Source organism: Anser anser (genome assembly GCF_964211835.1).
Source record: "Anser anser genome assembly, chromosome: W".
Classification (NCBI taxonomy): domain Eukaryota; kingdom Metazoa; phylum Chordata; class Aves; order Anseriformes; family Anatidae; genus Anser; species Anser anser.
Window position 1 is genome coordinate 12400483 of NC_139731.1, and position 17302 is coordinate 12417784.

Sequence of the window (17302 nt, forward strand, 5' to 3'; positions counted from 1 at the left end):
ATATCTAACATTTGACTTCAGCTAAATGGTAAACCTTTTACTTGATATCGGAGAATAAAAATGTGCTAAGACAAATCTCCATCTACCTCTAAACCTCTGAAAATGGCTTTGAGAAGCTACAATGTGGATAGCAGCTGGAACAAAAAAAATCTTTCAATAAGGTATGTAACAGGATGCACTGGTTGGGACTCCCAACCAGTCTATGTGATATCTGCTTGGGTTTAGATGAAATTCACCTGTTTCTGAGCCTTCTGTTGATTCATGAAGACAAAAAGGTACTTAACAGAGCTGATTCCTTGAGCTTCTGCTGGCTTCTCTCCTTTGATGATAAAGGGATCTGGAGGGACTTGCTCTGATGAAGACAATGGCACTGTAAACATTGAAAGAAGTAGTGTGGCAGCTGATAGGGAACGGCTCACAAGGTAACTGTTCCCGGAATGGGGAGGGAAGGATGCACAGAAGCACAAGACAGGCTTGAAATCCCTGCTCTTCATGCAAACAGCTTGAATATAGTGTGGCCTGAATGAGAAACAGATCCCCAAGAATATTGCAGAAGGTCAGTCTGTATCCAGGATAGTGCAGTTTGCATCTGATGCTGAGGGTGTTTTCAGTCCCCATGTAATCACCCGTCGGTGGTGTTGGGTCCCATGCACTGGGATCCCTTCTTGTTAGTGTGCCTTGTGTACCCCCAATAGCAGAGTTTGAATCAAAGCAGTGTGCAGTTCCAGAGGTACCAAAACTCCTGGAGCTGATGTAACACCCTAGCTGGGGATGAGCAGCAGTCTCACCGCTCATGGCCGCTGGCCTTGGTGGTGTGCTTAAGTGGCTTTGCACTGATTTTGGAGCCTGGGGCACTGCAGTAGAATCTGCCTTTTCTCACTTTGTTTGAAGTAAGATGGGTAGAGCAGATGCTAAATCCAGCTACTAATTCCTGTCCTGGGCCTTCCCCAGGTTTTGCTCGCTTTAAGCAAAACCGCTACAGTGCTGCTGGAGCTAACTTCCTGGCTTCACAGCCTGGCTGGGAAGAATCAAAGGCTTTTGAATAAATCATTGAGATGAAGTGGAAGACGGGCACTCTCCTGCCCATCGTTCCAGTCTGGCCAGGCAGTTTTTTCCAGAGCTGTCATTCTCTTCCTACTGAATTATGTCCTTTGGAAAACAAATTGTAGAAGGCTCTCCTGATAGCCGTGCTGAGCAGGCTGGCCAGACATAAGCGTTTTGTTTCAAAGTCTTTCAAGAAGCTAAGCATCCAAATGACCAGGCATTTCCTGGCACTGTATGCCAGTTAAATGCAGTTAGATGTGCTCAGCATACACTGCTCTGAGTGCACCTCTAAATCAATGTGAGTGCAGAGGGGCCCTAGGCTCCTTTAATCAATTCTGCAGGGCAGTTGTTGTGTACAGCTGTATTCCAGGACCTATCACTTGCCTTTGGTCTTTCCTTCAATTTCCATTGAAAGCTTTTGCCAGTGGGAGCACCTCAGGAGGGTGAAGATGTTGTGGTAGCTGCAGCCAGGTTGCTGCATGCGTAGAGCTGCCTGACGTGACTTGCTGCTGAGTTTTGTGCTTGTCGTGGCAGTGCGAGTGCCAAGGGGCTGAAGCTTTGGAGTGCAGAGGGTTGTAGGAAATGCAGGAGAAGGGGCTGGGCGAGATGTGGTGGTGGCCCTCACTGAATGCTTGAGGAGGAGCGTACCTAGCTAGCTTGCTGCTGTTGCTAGAAGCCCAGGAAAGCTGTTCATCTGCAGGGTTTATGTGCCTGGTTCATGCTGGTTTTGCTGAGGACCAGTAGCTGAATCCTGCTGGTGCTTGGCAGTTTGCCTGGATATTGGGAAACATCTGTGTTGTCTTCCCATTGCCACACATGCTGCTGCAGCCCCAGAGGTGCATGGGCTGAGGAGAGGATATACCTGGCCACAGCTCCAACCTCTGGGCTTCCAGTTGGGCAGGGGCAGCAGCACAGCCCTATCAGCAGGCCTCGGGTTGCTGCGGTCCTCCTTGTTCTGCAGGAGGACAGGCAAAGAGCCCGTCTCGCTGCTGGGGAGCTGCATGTCACCAGGCACAGGCTCACCAAGCATGTTTCCAACCCTGCACCATCCCCAGGAGGTGTGGGTGAGCTAGCTGAGTGGGTCTGAGCTGAGCTCTGCTGGTCATTGCTGTCACAAGGACATGAACAGAAGTGGTGGGCCAGGTGCCAGAGTGCACTCGGCTCTGTGTTCCCTCCCCACACTTGTTTTCTTTTCTAGTTAGAATACAAGCTCTGGCTTCAGATAGCAAAGGAAAGGCCTCTGCAGTTCAGTCTGTGGGAACCCCTGGGCAAGGCAGCTGGAGCACTCTCTGGGCTGTACTTAATCGGTACAAAACCACTTCCAAGCCAGAAGTGTTCCCCAGCCCAGCCTGGAGAGGTGCTGGGACCGCCTTAATAGCTTTCTTTGTGCTAGAGAGCTTCTCCCCTCTAGATTTTCTGGAGCACATTGCTGTCTGTAGTCAGGTCCTTGAGGTTTGTACTGTATCACCTTCCCCACGCTGCCAGCCATGGTCTGAAGTTCATAAATACCCGCTTTCACTCTAGCTGTTGGTCAGTTGTGCTTAGCTTAGGTTTTGACTTTAAACAATGCATTCTGATGCTTTTCTGATGCCTTGCCTGGGAAAAAAAAAAAAAAAACAACAAACAAGCTGTCAGCATCCAGGATCCGTGAATGCTTTAGCCCTGACCCTGCTGTTGTGGTTACCTTTTTCAGGACTATCTTACTGAGTGTAATTTCTCTGCTTAATGAGCCCAACACTTTCTCTCCTGCCAATGTGGATGCATCAGTCATGTTCAGGAAATGGAGGGACAGTAAAGGAAAAGACAAGGAGTATGCTGAAATCATAAGGTAAGTTTTGTTCTTTGTGATGCTGTGCTACCAGTCTCCTGCTCCGAATCCTACAAAACAGACTGATTGCAGAACTTGCTGAAACCAGCTTCTCACTCTGATTGCTTCTTTAGAAATGAATTCTACAGTTTTATTCCAAGTCCAGGTTTCTGGTCTCTAGATTTTTCAGCACAGAATTGGTGCAGACTTCTGGAGCAGAAGGACCAGGCTGATCTGTCTTTGAATTGTTCTTTTTTCAGACTAATCTGGCATGATGCTCCACAAAACCTATTGGCTGCTAGTAAATCCCACTTGAAGTCCCCACTTGCCTTTGAGCACTGCTTGCATTGCTTAGGATGTGATTCAAACTGACTGCATCCTACTAATTCTGTGCTTAATGCACTCATGAATCATAATCTTGTCCCTCCAATTTGAAGGAATATCAGCAGGATTTGGCAAGTGTTTGCAAAGCTTGGGGTTTGGTTAGCTTGGAGCACTGTTCAGTCTTGACTGTCCCTTGCTCGGAAGCTCATGGTTCATCAGGTGCTGTTGGAAGATGATATGAACTTGAGCCAGGGTGGCTTGGAAGCACAAATGAGCAGCCCCTACCGCAAAGTGGCTGCTGTCTCACTTGCTTGGCAAAATACCAATTACATCTGCATTGACTCGGCTAGCTGGGCACGCAGAGCAGAGCCGTGGTTGGAGCTGAGCAGGGCGGTTGCTGGCCTGAGCCGGTTGAAGAGCCTTGCTGGAGGTTATCTTTGTCCCCGGCAGCTGGCTTCAGCAGAGCTGGCCTTGCTCCACAAACAGAGAAGGAGGCAGCTCGCAGCCCACCCTGGGGTGTCGGGGAGCGCTTGTGTCCTGCCAGCCCCGGGCAGCAGCGGGGTTACAGCTCTGCCTGCTCCCCTGGGGGAGCCGAGCGGTGCCAGATGCCCATGGGAATGCCAGGTTGGGGCATGCCGGGCTGGTCTTCGGTGGTGGGGGAGGCTGCGGATACCACCTCTGAAACCGCGGTGGTAAGTCGCCTTGGGAAATCCCTGAACAGCCCTTCTACAGCAGGGCAGTTAATGTAACGAACCTTGCTCTGAGCCCTGGCAGGCCGCTCGTGTAGGGCCTGGTGCAATAACCGACTTCATATGTCGCTGGAAGTGTGGATGCCGCAAACAAATGGAGTACTCCCAAACCCGGGGCTATGGGAACTAAATCTGTTGCTGGTGCTGCTTGTGGTGCTTCAGCCAGACGCGGGCGGTGGCTGAAACAGCTCCCTGGGCCCTGGGCTGCCAGGAGAGCAGGGCCAGGAGGCAGAGAGCTGCACCAGCGTGCAGCCCCAGTCACGCTGCTCTGTCCTCCTCCTGCAGGAAACAGGTTTTGGCTACCAAAGCCGAGGCAGAGAAGGATGGCGTGAAGGTCCCCACTACGCTGGCAGAGTACTGCATCAAAACTAAAGTGCCTTCCACTGACAACAGTTCGGATTTGCTTTACGACGACTTGTATGATGATGACATTGATGACGAAGATGAGGAGGAGGAGGACGCTGAATGTTACGATGACGACGATTCTGGCAACGAGGAGTCGTGACCTGCTCCCTCTATGCCCCTGTACTGCCCTGCTGACTCAGGCCAGAAGGGAGCAGCAGTAACCTAGCAGCAGTCCAGCAAAAAAAGTGTGTGGGTGGGTGGGGGGGGATCAAAAACCTATTGTCTCCTGCTGTCTCCTGTTGTATGGATCTGTTTGCTCCTTTTTTATGGACCTCTTAGAGACCCTCCACAGAATGTCTGAATTCTTGCAGTCTTAACCCTTTCATCACTGTATTATGATTTCTTTTTAAAAAAGAAACTCCCCTTTTCACTTCTCTACGAAACGCTCACAGCGAAACAGGGTTGCTCACATTTAGGTTATTGAATTCAATAGTCTTGCATTGAGATGTGTAATGTATTTAAAGCTAGAACAAACCCATTGGAAGCTGGGTTTTGGGGAGCTCAAGTGCTGCACTTACTGGGAAGAAAAAAAATCCACACAAAGCAAATTGCCAAGGTTTAGCTGCTCCATTTACAATAATAGCGTGTGTACATTCGTTTAGCCTTGTGGTGCTGGCTTTTCCTTTTTAAGGTGTGGGGCGGAGAGTGTAAAGCTACTGTGTGTTGAGCTTGATGGGATGTTACTGAAAGGTACAGTATTCCTTTTCAGCCTGCTCAAATTAGGAAATAGCTGGCCCCTGGAGCCCCAGCGGGCACAATCAGCTTTGTCTCTGAAAAAGGCTTGTGATATAAACCCTAAAATAGACACATAACACTTCACGTCTGTACAACTGAGCCCTGGGTCGCTATTTTTTTTTTTCAGGCTAAGTTGGGGTTGAAACAGTCCAGATTAGCTGCACTGCTGCGACCTGCTGCCAGCTGCCCCTCTCCAGAAGGAGAGCAGATGTGTCCTGCTGCCCCTGTGGCCACCTGTTGTGGCCAGCACTCATCCCAAACTTGTCTCTGGCGTGGGGAAAGACCGATAGCCTCCTGTCCCAGTGCTTGCTAGGAGCGCATGTGCTTCCTGCGCCCTCAATCCAGTGCTGCCCTGAGCCTTTTTTCTCTTGCTTGTGTAGGTCAGGTGTTGGTAAGTACAGCTCTGCTGCAACCATGGGCACCAGGGCTGGATGGTGGTCGTGGCAGGGGCCAGAAGGGAAGCAGGGATACCGGGCTCTCCCCCTTCCTCCGTGGCAGCCCCAGGGATGCGGTGAAAGCCCTATGGGGCTTGCCAAGCTTCTCAGCAGCATGCTTCAGCTGGTGCACCTGCATGTTCTTGGGAGCTTGTGGCAGAGCTCGCAGCCCTCCCCTGCGGGCAGGGGTATCCTGCATGCTCACTTCTGCAGAACTCTTCCTCGGCACCCTGACCCCTTTGCAATGTGCTCTTCCTGTTTGTCTGTGGTGCAGCGGCCTGAATTCACCTTTAGGATGGGATCTCCAGCAGCAGCCACCCCTGCCTTCACCTGCTGAGCCCTGGGGCTGCCAGGAGCTGCTAGCCCCGTGGGGTCAGACCCTCCCCTCCTAGCAGTACAGAGGCAGTTACCCTGATGAGAGCTGCTGCCTCGGGCGCTTACTTGTGCCCCACGTCATGTATCTCAGGGCTTTTCATGGTATGGCACCAGCTGCGGGGGGAGGCGAGAGCAAACTAAGTGGGGAGGTGGCTGCGGGCATGGGGATGTGGCCCCCTCAGCACTGGCTCCCCAGAGCGAGCAGGGAGGGGGAGGATGTCTGCCAGCACCTGGGTTCCTCAAAGGTGGGCTCTGCCCCATGTCCCTCCCTGCTGGGGGGAAAAAAGGCAGTCCTGGTGGTAGCACCTCATCCCTTAGTGCTCCATGAGTGTCCTGCTTGTATGGTAGCAGGACTGTGGGCCCTCTCCTGCCCTGTCCCAGCCATGGGGTTTAGTGAGGCTGCTGCCCATCCGGCCCATCCCCAGGACTCAGTCTTGCAGGGAAAGCAGCTGGCAGCTTGCAGTGTGGGATAGGGAGTGGTGCAGCGAGGGCCCTGCTGATGACCTGGTTTGAAATGAGAATACTGCATCTTTCAGGATCACCCATGTACTTCTGACCGTTTTCACTGTGTGTATCAGTCAGTCCAGTGACTTGCATCTTACAACACCAAGCTTGCAAATACATTATCATGATACTTCCATTACCCTTTTTTAAAGGGAAAAACATGACCTATTTTTGAGAGCGCCTACTACAGACTAATTTCTCTTCCCCACTGTCCTTTGCAGTGTCATTGCTTGTTGACTTGCTGGGTTCCTTTTTCTGAGATGCAAACTGAAGTTTTGAGTTTTTTTTTTTTTTTTTTGAAACTAAGAGACTGAGGAAAAATGTTTACCTGATCTGTGGATTCTGTTTTTTTTTTTCTTAACACCCTCACCCCTCTCTCAGCCACTATTAGCACTTACATTTGCAATTACAGCCACCTTCAAAATGCAGTTTTCAACCATTCTCAAACCACGAGGGTACACTAGATTTCTTAGTAGTTTTCTCAGCTAATAGCCCACGTCTTCCTTTTTATTTCAGTATAATTTTCCAGAAAGAATTAACCGATGCTTTTTTTTGTTGTTGTCTTTTCCGTCAGTGGCTATATTTTGTCTTTTCCGCATATCTGTCTCCTAATAAAAAAACAAAAATAAAAAATGAAAATATCCCTGTACTGTTATGTTCCTGGTAATGGAGCTGTTTTATTTGCCTGGGTTGTTTAAAGTTCTGAATAACAGCTCCTGAGATGTTTTGTGATGCTCTCTACTGTCGTGCAGTGCTGTAGGTACAGGTAAGCATACAGAAAAACTAGTGCCGCCCATACAGCTGAGGATGGAAGTTTTACACCTGGGGGCTGTGGAAAAGCAGTAATGTAAAGGGGACAAACATGGGCCAGTGCTGGAAGGTGGTGGGGTGAGCACAGCTGCACCACCCCCCCCCCCCCCCCCCCCCGAGCATGTTTGCAGCAGCAGGTGGCAGTGGGGAGGCTGCCTGCTGCTGGAGTGCTGCTGTAAAGCCTGGGGCAGGCAGAAGGCTTCCACTGCAGTTCTTGGCATGCTGCTTCAAGTATGTGAAGGGCTGGGTATGCATATTGACTGCTTCCACTATAGCAGGGTGGTGCCAGAACTGGCAGCTGGCAAAAGTGTGGCTGTAAGGAAGAAAAACTGGTTATCACCCTTAAAAGTATTTTTTTTTTTTTTTCCCTTGTTTGTCTTCAACTATCAACAGGGCAATAGTGCAAAAAAAGCTCAGTGGCCAAAGGTGGCTTCACAGTTACTGCCTCTGCTGCTGCTGCCACAAGCAGTGCCAGGCCCTGAAGGACAAGCTAGAGGCAGCTGTCCCTCAGGAGCCCTTAGCCTTAACCTTCCTTCTGGTGTGCACATGCAGCAACAGCTCTGCCTCACAGGCAAAGCTGTTCCCCTTCCTTAGGCATCACGGCTGCTGCTGCAGGGACCAGGAGAGAGCACCATGACCAAGGACACCATGGGCAGACAGCAGAGGTTGGAGCCCCTGCACCAGCCCTGCATCCTCTCCCTGCTGTGCTGAGGATTACTCACCCTTGCCTCATTATTCAGCGTCACCCCAGATGAGCTTTGCTCAAGTTGCTGCAGGAACAGGGGGAAAGGGACAGGCAAAACTGCTCCTAGAGCCTTTGGAAATGCAGACAAACACCAGTGGTAAGCTCAGACCTTTATTAAGTGGAGGAAGGACTAAAAAGAAATAAAACTCTTAAAACATTCACCGCACTGGTGCAGGACAAGGAGGACCAGGAGCTGCCTCCCTGGTCTTTGTTTTTAAGAAAAGGGGGGAGGGACAGGTGAAGTTTCCATCTGTCAGCTCTGGCAATCCTGGGCAGGACAGCTCAGGGCAAAGAAGAGGTAAGAGACACAGCTTATACTTTTATTTAAACCGCTGCATAGTTTTTTTTTTTGCCTCTAATGATGCAAAAGGGAGTTCCAGGGCACAGTGAGCTATCTGAAGTCTCTTGCTTGAGAAACAAAACCAAAACAAAAAAAAAAGTTGTTTTTCTTCATTATTATTTATTTAAAAATTGGAAAATAAAAAGATGAGGCTGCAGCTCAGGGCCACAGTAACCAAACTGCCCACAAATTCATCTTCCACAGCAGGAGGGAGGGGGGAGACTAAAGAAAGGGGAAGGCCCACAAAACTTTTCTTCCTTTCCTCCCCCTTTAAAGTAACAGCTATACTGGGGGGTGGGGGCAGAAATCAAACCACCAGGACATCTTGATTCTTTTTTGGGGGGCCAGGCCTCCTCCTTTGCCTGAATTTAGAACTGCATTAAATAAATGGGCTCCAGCTCCAATAAAAATGACGCAGTTTGTCTTTGACGGTTATAAAGCCTATAGAGCTTAACAAAGGAAGGATGCCCTGGTGCAGATGGGAAATTAATAATTAGTTTTCCTACAAAGAAAATAAGACGGGCTGCAAGATGCAGAAAAACCACATTTAGGCTCTGTTACATTTACAAATACATACATAAATATATTACATACAACAGCAACTCAAAGAGGAAGCGGGTGAGTCGCACAGAGGATGGTTGGCTGGCTGCAGTTCTCCCCACACAGACATTTGGCTGAGGAGTTACTTCTCCTAATAATTCCAGGAACGGGCTTCGGCTTCTTTTCTTTTCTCTTCTCTCCTCTCATTCTCTCCCCCCTCCCCGGTTTTGGATTTAGTTTGTCCAGTATGGAGAAGTGCCATAGGCAGTTTTGGTAGCCTGAGACTTTTGCTGCATGGTGCTGGGCTGGTTGCGCTGACCAGATCCACCCTAGAAATCAGAACAGGAGGAGACATCAGCATCAGAGGCAGGAGGCCACAAGAACAGCAGGGCTGTGGGAAGCAGAGAAGCATTCTCAAGGTGAACGGAGACTGCACCAGCCAAGGATGTCAAGTGTTCAGAGGGAGCAGTTACTGCCTATTTACTGCCTATACTTCCTGCAGCGGAAGCGTGCTGGGCCCATAACCCAGAGGTCGATGGATCGTAACCATCCTCTGCTACCACCTCCACCAAAAAAGAAAGAAAGAAGGGTGATTGTTGTGGGCGACTCCCTCCTCCGGGGAACGGAGGGCCCTATTTGTCGGCCTGACCCCACACATAGGGAAGTCTGCTGCCTCCCTGGGGCCAGGGTCAGAGACGTTACCAGGAAGCTTCCAAACCTGGTTCGCCCCTCTGACTACTACCCTCTTTTAGATAGTCCAGGCTGGCAGTGACGACGTTGAAAAGAGAAGCCTCAAGGCTATCAAACAGGACTATAGGGGGCTGGGACGATTGGTGGAGGGAGCGGGAGTGCAGGTGGTGTTCTCGTCCATCCCTACGGGGGGAGAGGCACAGAGAGGACATGGAAAGCTCCCGTGGTTAATAGGTGGCTCAGAGGCTGGTGCCAGCACAGAAATTTTGGTTTTTTTCACCATGGGGAGCTTTACTCGGCACCCGGCCTGATGGCCCCAGACGGGTCCCTATCTCCAAGGGGAAAACGGATCCTAGGCCAGGAGCTGGCAGGGCTCATAGAGAGCGCTTTAAACTAGGTAAGAAGGGGGACAGGGCTCAAACAAGGCTTGTTGGAGCTGTGCCGGGGGAAACAATGGCTAGGCCGGGGAAGAAGGCGATGGCCCAGCTGAAGTGCATCTACACTAATGCACGCAGCATGGGTAACAAACAGGAGGAGCTGGAAGCCATCGTGCAGCAGGCAGGCTACGACTTGGTTGCCATCACGGAGATGTGGTGGGACCGCTCCCACGACTGGAGTGCTGCAATGCCTGGCTATCGGCTCTTCAGGAGGGACAGGCAGCACAGAGGGGGTGGTGGCGTGGCTCTCTACATTAGAGAATCTTTCGATGTTGTGGAACTCCAGGCTGGGAATGATAAGGTTGAATCCCTGTGGGTTAGGATCCACGGGAAGGCCGGCAAGGCAAGCATCCTGGTGGGGGTCTGTTATAGACCACCGAACCAGGATGAGGAGACGGATGAGGAGTTTTATAGGCAGCTGGCAGAAGTTGCAAAATCGTCGGCGCTTGTCCTCATGGGGGACTTCAACTTCCCGGACATATCCTGGAAACACAACACGGCACAGAGAAAGCAGTCTAGGAGGTTTCTGGAGAGCGTGGGAGATAGCTTCCTGACGCAGCTGGTCAGTGAACCTACCAGGGGTGGTGCCCCGCTAGACCTTCTCTTCACAAACAGAGAAGGACTGGTGGGAGATGTGGTGGTCGGAAGCTGTCTGGGGCAGAGTGACCACAAAATGGTTCAGTTCTCTATTCTTGGCGAAGTCAGGAAGGGGACCAGTAAAACTGCTGTCTTGGACTTCCGGAGGGCTGACTTTGAGCTGCTCAGGACACTGGTTGGCAGAGTCCCTTGGGAGGCGGTTCTGAAGGGCAGAGGAGTCCAGGAAGGCTGGGCGCTCCTCAAGAAGGAAATCTTAATGGCTCAGGAGCGGTCCGTCCCCACGTGCCCAAAGACGAGCCGGCGTGGAAGAAGACCGGCCTGGCTCAACAGAGAGATGCGGCTTGTGCTTAGCAGAAAAAAGAAGGTTTATAATCTTTGGAAAAAAGGGCGGGCCACTGAGGAGGACTACAAGGATGTAGCGAGGCTGTGCAGGGAGAGAATTAGAAAGGCCAAAGCTCATCTGGAGCTCAACCTGGCTACTGCCGTTAAAGACAACAAAAAATCCTTTTACAAATATATCAACGCAAAACGGAGGACTAAGGAGAATCTCCATCCTTTACTGGATGCGAGGGGAAACCTAGTTACTAAGGATGAGGAAAAGGCTGAGGTGCTTAATGCCGCCTTTGCCTCAGTCTTTAGCGGCAATACCGGTTGTTCTCTGGATACCCAGTGCCTTGAGCTGGTGGAAGGGGATGGGGAGCAGGATGTGGCCTTCGCTATCCATGAGGAAATGGTTGGCGACCTGCTACGGAGCTTGGATGTGCGCAACTCGATGGGGCTGGATGGGATGCACCCGAGGGTACTGAAAGAACTGGCGGAGGAGCTGGCCAAGCCGCTTTCCATCCTTTATCGGCAGTCCTGGCTATCGGGGGAGGTCCCGGTTGACTGGCGGCTAGCCAATGTGACACCCATCTACAAGAAGGGCCGGAGGGCAGACCCGGGGAACTATAGGCCTGTCAGTTTGACCTCAGTGCCAGGGAAGCTCATGGAGCAGATTATCTTGAGGGTCATCACGCGGCACTTGCAGGGCAAGCAGGCGATCAGGCCCAGTCAGCATGGGTTTATGAAGGGCAGGTCCTGCTTGACAAACCTGATCTCCTTCTACGACCAAGTGACGCGCTTGGTGGATGAGGGGAAGGCTGTGGATGTGGTCTACCTTGACTTCAGTAAGGCTTTTGACACCGTTCCCCACAACATTCTCCTCAAGAAACTGGCTGCTCGGGGCTTGGACTGGCGTACGCTTCGCTGGGTTAGAAACTGGCTGGGTAGCCGGGCCCAGAGAGTTGTGGTGAATGGAGTCAAATCTGGTTGGAGGCCGGTCACTAGTGGAGTCCCCCAGGGCTCGGTACTGGGGCCGGTCCTCTTTAATATCTTTATCGATGATCTGGATGAGGGCGTCCAGTGCACCCTCAGTAAGTTTGCAGACGACACCAGGTTAGGTGCGTGTGTCGATCTGCTCGAGGGTAGGAAGGCTCTGCAGGAGGATCTGGATAGGCTGGACCGATGGGCTGAGGCCAACTGTATGAAGTTCAACAAGGCCAAGTGCCGGGTCCTGCACCTGGGGCGCAACAACCCCAAGCAGCGCTACAGGCTGGGAGATGAGTGGCTGGAAAGCTGCCTGGCAGAGAAGGACCTGGGAGTATTGGTTGATAGTCGGCTGAATATGAGCCAGCAGTGTGCCCAGGTGGCCAAGAAGGCCAACAGCATCCTGGCCTGCATAAGAAGCAGTGTGGCCAGCAGGTCTAGGGAAGTGATTGTGCCCCTGTACTCGGCTCTGGTGAGGCCGCACCTCGAGTACTGTGTTCAGTTTTGGGCCCCTCGCTACAAGAAGGACATGGAGGTGCTCGAGCGAGTCCAGAGAAGGGCGACCAAGCTGGTGAGGGGTCTGGAGAACAAGGCTTACGAGGAGCGGCTGAGGGAGCTGGGCTTGTTCAGCCTGGAGAAGAGGAGGCTCAGGGGCGACCTTATCGCTCTCTACAGGTACCTTAAAGGAAGCTGTAGAGAGGTGGGGGTTGGTCTATTCTCCCACGTGCCTGGTGACAGGACGAGGGGGAATGGGCTAAAGTTGTGCCAGGGGAGGTTTAGGTTGGATGTTAGGAAGTACTTCTTTACCGAAAGGGTTGTTAGGCATTGGAATGGGCTGCCCAGGGAGGTGGTGGAGTCACCATCCCTGGAGGTCTTTAAAAGATGTTTAGATGTAGAGCTTAGCGATATGGTTTAGTGGAGTACTTAGTGTTAGGTCGGAGGTTGGACTCGATCTTGAGGTCTCTTCCAACCTAGAAATCTGTGATACTGTGATATTTCTGGACTCCAAAGCAGAACAGTTTTTTTTCAGGGAACATTTACAGTGAGGAAAAGAAACGCACCGGTTGGTGAAATCAAATCAGAAATCGGAGCTGACACGCAAGGGGAAGCTTGTTTTTTTTTTTTTTCCCCTCAGTCACAGTGCAAACGTTTGTGTCCAGGGAACAGCAGCAGCTGCCTCAACCTTACATCCCCCACACACCCCTCTGTGTCCACATCACAACGGCCTTTTCCAAACAGGACTCAGCCCCCAGCCCTCCCAGGCTGGTAAACAGCATCTAGTCTGCTAGCCTGCAACCCTGCCAGGCCATATTCCCAGCAAGCAAAGCAAAACAAAACCAAAATCCCACACTGGGAGGTAAGTGGGAACAACATGCACTTTGCAAAGGCTGCAGGGGCTGACTCACCTGCCCATCTTGCTGAAGATGGTGATGCAGCATCTGGGAATAAGGCTGCTGATGTGCAGGCAGGATGTGGAGAAAAGGGGCTGGAGCATAACCCGGGGCAGCACCAGGGTTCAGGGGCCCAGTAGATCCAAGAGCAGAGGGCAGGCTGAAAGGAGGCGGTGTGCCAGCGTGGAATCCCTGCTTGTCAAACGTCTGCATGGGAGGCAACGGGGACAGCATCAGAGACCGACAGGAACAGCCCCACAGTGACCAAACAAGAACAAGAGTGGCCTGAACACAGATCCCTGCACCTCTCATCAACCCTGTGAGCAAGCCAAGTCAGACCAAATACCTGTGGGCACTTCAGATTGAGTTCAACTCCTCACCCTTATTTCTGCACTAATGCCCAAAACTTTTTAATTTTATTTCCATGGCTACTGTGTTCCTTTTTTCCCTGACCTCTTTTTGCTTAGTGGGACATAGGGTGGCAGCAGCTGCCTGAAATCAGTCCATCAGACCTCTCAGGGGCTCAGGCTGAACTGTTTGACCTACTCAAGGCATCCCAACAAAAATGCATAAAGAAATTGCACCAAGGTTTGGCTCCCCCAACCAAAGCTCTGCCCTTAACGTTACGCACATATCCAAGAGCTGTTGTCCTCCTGGGCACGAAGCACAGCTTGACACACACTAGGTCTGACTGCCCTGACAGAGGGTGCAAGGATGGGGGAAGGAGCTGGCTGTAACCCCACTGCACAGCTCATCGAGCACTTTCTGCTCTCCCTGGGAACCTGTACGCAGAGCAAGAGCCAGAGGTGGAGCAGAGTGGTGCTGGCACCCACGGGAAAGACCCTCGGGGACAGGGGTGGGCACTGCTCTCATGTCTCTGAAAAAAGCTAACATCCTCTTCACTCATCTGCTTTGGGGGCAATTTTGACTGTGCTATCCTGTTTTATTTGCACCCACAGCACGCGTGAGGCAGCATGACAGTGCAGGGAGCTCTGTGTCTGTGCCAGCAGCTTTGGCCAGGAGTGGACATGGCAGAGGCAGCAGGACAGAAGGCAAGACTCCTCTCCAGCAAGCAGAGCCAGTGTAAGAAATGCGAAAGCCTGCTGACCCCAAGCCCAAGCTGCCTGGGAACTGTCCCCAGCTGCCAGGGCTCCAGCAGAGTCCCACCAAGCCACCCATAAGCAGGGAGCCACCAGGGTAGAGGGTCCAGCGTTCCTCACCTGAGTCTTGTTATAGACTGAGCCACTGATATCAGGCACACCTGTGTTACTTGAGGTCACAGAAACACCTGGAAAACAAAGAGGCACTGACAACGAGAAAGCCAAGCAGCACCCAGCTCGAACCCTGCGCTTGCTTTGCTCCTGGTGCCTCAGTGGGGGCACCTGAAACCACTGCCTCACATGCCCTCCTGCTCGGTGCTCTCAGACCAACAGCACTCCGGCCAGGAGCAGGAGGAAGGGCTCAGCTCCCTGCTCCTGCTGCAGAGCAGGCAACCAGCCCACCGGGATAAATCATCCGTGTCCACTGTGTACAGATTACGGCTGGGATTCAAATGCACTTCCCTGGGCAGCAGCTGGCTGCGCTGAACACTTTCAGCTCGCAGAAAGCCAGCTTTCCCCCAGGATTAGGGACGCATTTGGCTCTATCACAGCATTCAAGAGCTTTCCAGTAGTGTGCTGAGCAATGAGCCTCAGCAGCTACTACATGCTTGTGTCCTTGTCCTTTCGCATCATGCAGAAGGATGAGGCCTGCCCTGCTCCTCCGCCCCTACAGAATTAGTATCACTGGCTCAGGCTGGCTTCTACCTGGATCAGCTGGTGCCACAAATGGCTCAGGAACAGTCACTTACCAGCAAAGGGACTCTCAAATTGGCCACTCATTTGTGGGCTTACAAGGACTGGATCCGATCACTTGGATCAGATTAAAAGCAGTGGTTCCTGTGGCCAGTGAATCAGACACCTGAACTTGGTGGGTTTGCACTGCTCTAAGGCTGTACCCTTCCTAGTTGATTTTACCCTTCCTAGGAGATCTCTCCTTTTTGCAGGCCACAGAGGAGCACGATCAGCTCCTGCTTGAAGCCTGATGTCCTGACTAGTTCAGGGGGTGTTTCAAACACACAACAAATGCTTGGTATTTGCTTAAGCCCAAGGATGAACTAGTTAGTGCTAAGCAGTTTGGTATACATTTCTCAGGTCTAACTAGCATGTGCAGAATAAAGCTTTCACATGAGCCATGTACATTCCTTAGCCTTTACAGTCACAGAGGACTGTAGGCATGAAACAACACAATGAGTTACAGAGTGTGGGGACAGCAGCTGAAACAGCCCCGAGATATGTGAACTGCCCTGCTCGCTCTGAATGCATGGCTATCTCAGGCATCTACCAGACTCAAAATCAAGTCAGCGTTTGGCAGAGGACCATTTTGGCAGTAGCATCCCACTGCTTCAAGACCACTTACTCTTTACCAAAGCCAACTCTGGCAGGGAAAACAGCTCACTACTTCTCCCACATGTAATCGAGGACAAAACTGCACATCAGCCACACAAACCCTTATGCGATGTTCAGCCGTTAGGTTTAGAGGGAACACTTGGGCCATTAAAAAAAATGCATTTTGTAGTACAGGAGATGGAGAAACAGTTTGGATCTCGACCCTGTTTACAGCTGGCTGCTGTGTTGACTGCACAGCACTGGCAATGCTGGGAGTTTGCCCTACTGAATCCCACTCAGGAGTAAACCTCAAGTCTCATGTGTTACCTTTCCCAGGTCCAGTGCCAGCAGATTTGTTTTGTGCTTGAGATGACCCACTGTAGCCTCCTTTGCTGTAATCTCCAGCTGCCGTTCCCTGCATTAAGTCATCATAGCCTGCCAGTGTGTACAAGACAAGGTGTTACAGTGTGCAAGCAGCTCTGCAGATGCTCGAGTAAAAAGCACAGTGACAAGCATACCTGCTCCATAGCCGTGCTGCCCGTAGCCACTCGCCTGCTGGAAAGGAGTGGACGCGGTGTTCAGACTGACTCCGTGCTGCTTAGCAGATGCCGGAGGTACCTGAACAAAGGAGGAGGGATAACAAAAACAGCTGTTAGCTGGGGAGCAGCGCACAAAAAGCAAGCACCCTCTGCCATCTAGTGGGGAAGGCACCTCCAACTCACACGGGAAATAAATTGGAGCTGGGAGCACTGGGATCACAGGGGAGGTGGGAGGTGGCACTCACTGCTGGAGCAGCTCTGTGAAAGCCACACGTTTCCTGCTAGAGCTGCCCTTTCCCATGGCCTTTCTTCCCATTGCAATGCAACCACATCTCAAGCTGCCTTTTTATTTCATATGTGCAATAAAATTGACTGCAAAAAGCAAGTTCTTTGCCTTAAACCAAAACCAAGCAACCACAGCGCTCTCCAGAATCAAACAAATCCAGCTCCTGCCTGAGGCTGTTTCATAAAACGTAGTCTCTACAGTGCCCTAAAATAGACTTATCTACCTTTCTGGCCTGGAGCATCACCTCTTCCTAAGTAACTTCCTCCTGAGACTACCAGTGCTGCTCTACGGCTTCTTGGGGTCTCCTTTTGACTCTGCAGAAGCTCCTAAGGGCTTTCAGGAACGCTACAAACCCATGAGCTGCAGCTGTCTACTATTTACAGCAACCTGTGCCTATGAGTTCTGGCCTTTCAAGTTTCCTCTTGTGGAAGGGACAAGCAGATATTTTCTCATCCTTGCACAACTTTAGAGATCCTTTGCAGGATGGGGAAGATGTAGGCCAGGTTTTGGTGGAGAGAGCAAAACCAGATGAGCACGAAGCAAGGGTTACAGTTAAAGCCAACACACTTACAAACATGGCTGGCCCATACTGGAATGCGCTGGGTACGCCTGGCACCCCGGCGTAGTAAGGGAGCCCAGTGTAGCTGTACCCTGGCGGCAGGGTCGGGTTGAGGAAGGGCTGCTGAGTCGTGTGGTGAGTCTGCGTCTGGTTCTGCTGCGGCTGGGCTAGCGTGGTAGCGGGAGCAGGGGAGGCAGAATCCCCGCGGCCAAATTTTGTTACGTCACCTGAGAAGGTAAAGACTGATCAGAAAGGGATCA

At 51.6% G+C, this 17302-nt stretch overlaps 2 protein-coding genes across 3 annotated transcripts in view; one reads left to right on the forward strand and one right to left on the reverse strand.

Moving 5' to 3' along the window:
• LOC310888757 (ubiquitin-conjugating enzyme E2 R2-like) overlaps window positions 1-7016 on the forward strand; it is an 83190-nt gene extending 76174 nt beyond the window's left edge. The window contains exons 4-5 of the mRNA XM_083815819.1: window positions 2738-2872; window positions 4210-7016. Coding sequence (XP_083671945.1) covers window positions 2738-2872; window positions 4210-4429 — 355 coding nt within the window. The 3' untranslated portion in view covers window positions 4430-7016. The remainder of the gene's footprint in view (window positions 1-2737; window positions 2873-4209) is intronic.
• LOC310888745 (ubiquitin-associated protein 2-like) overlaps window positions 6648-17302 on the reverse strand; it is a 128594-nt gene continuing 117939 nt past the window's right edge. For both annotated transcript variants that reach the window (XM_083815758.1, XM_083815757.1), the window contains exons 23-28: window positions 17055-17269; window positions 16177-16276; window positions 15986-16093; window positions 14453-14520; window positions 13248-13439; window positions 6648-9141 (exon numbers count right to left, since the gene is read on the reverse strand). In XM_083815758.1, the coding sequence (XP_083671884.1) occupies window positions 9046-9141; window positions 13248-13439; window positions 14453-14520; window positions 15986-16093; window positions 16177-16276; window positions 17055-17269 (779 nt within the window). In that variant the 3' untranslated portion in view covers window positions 6648-9045. The remainder of the gene's footprint in view (window positions 9142-13247; window positions 13440-14452; window positions 14521-15985; window positions 16094-16176; window positions 16277-17054; window positions 17270-17302) is intronic.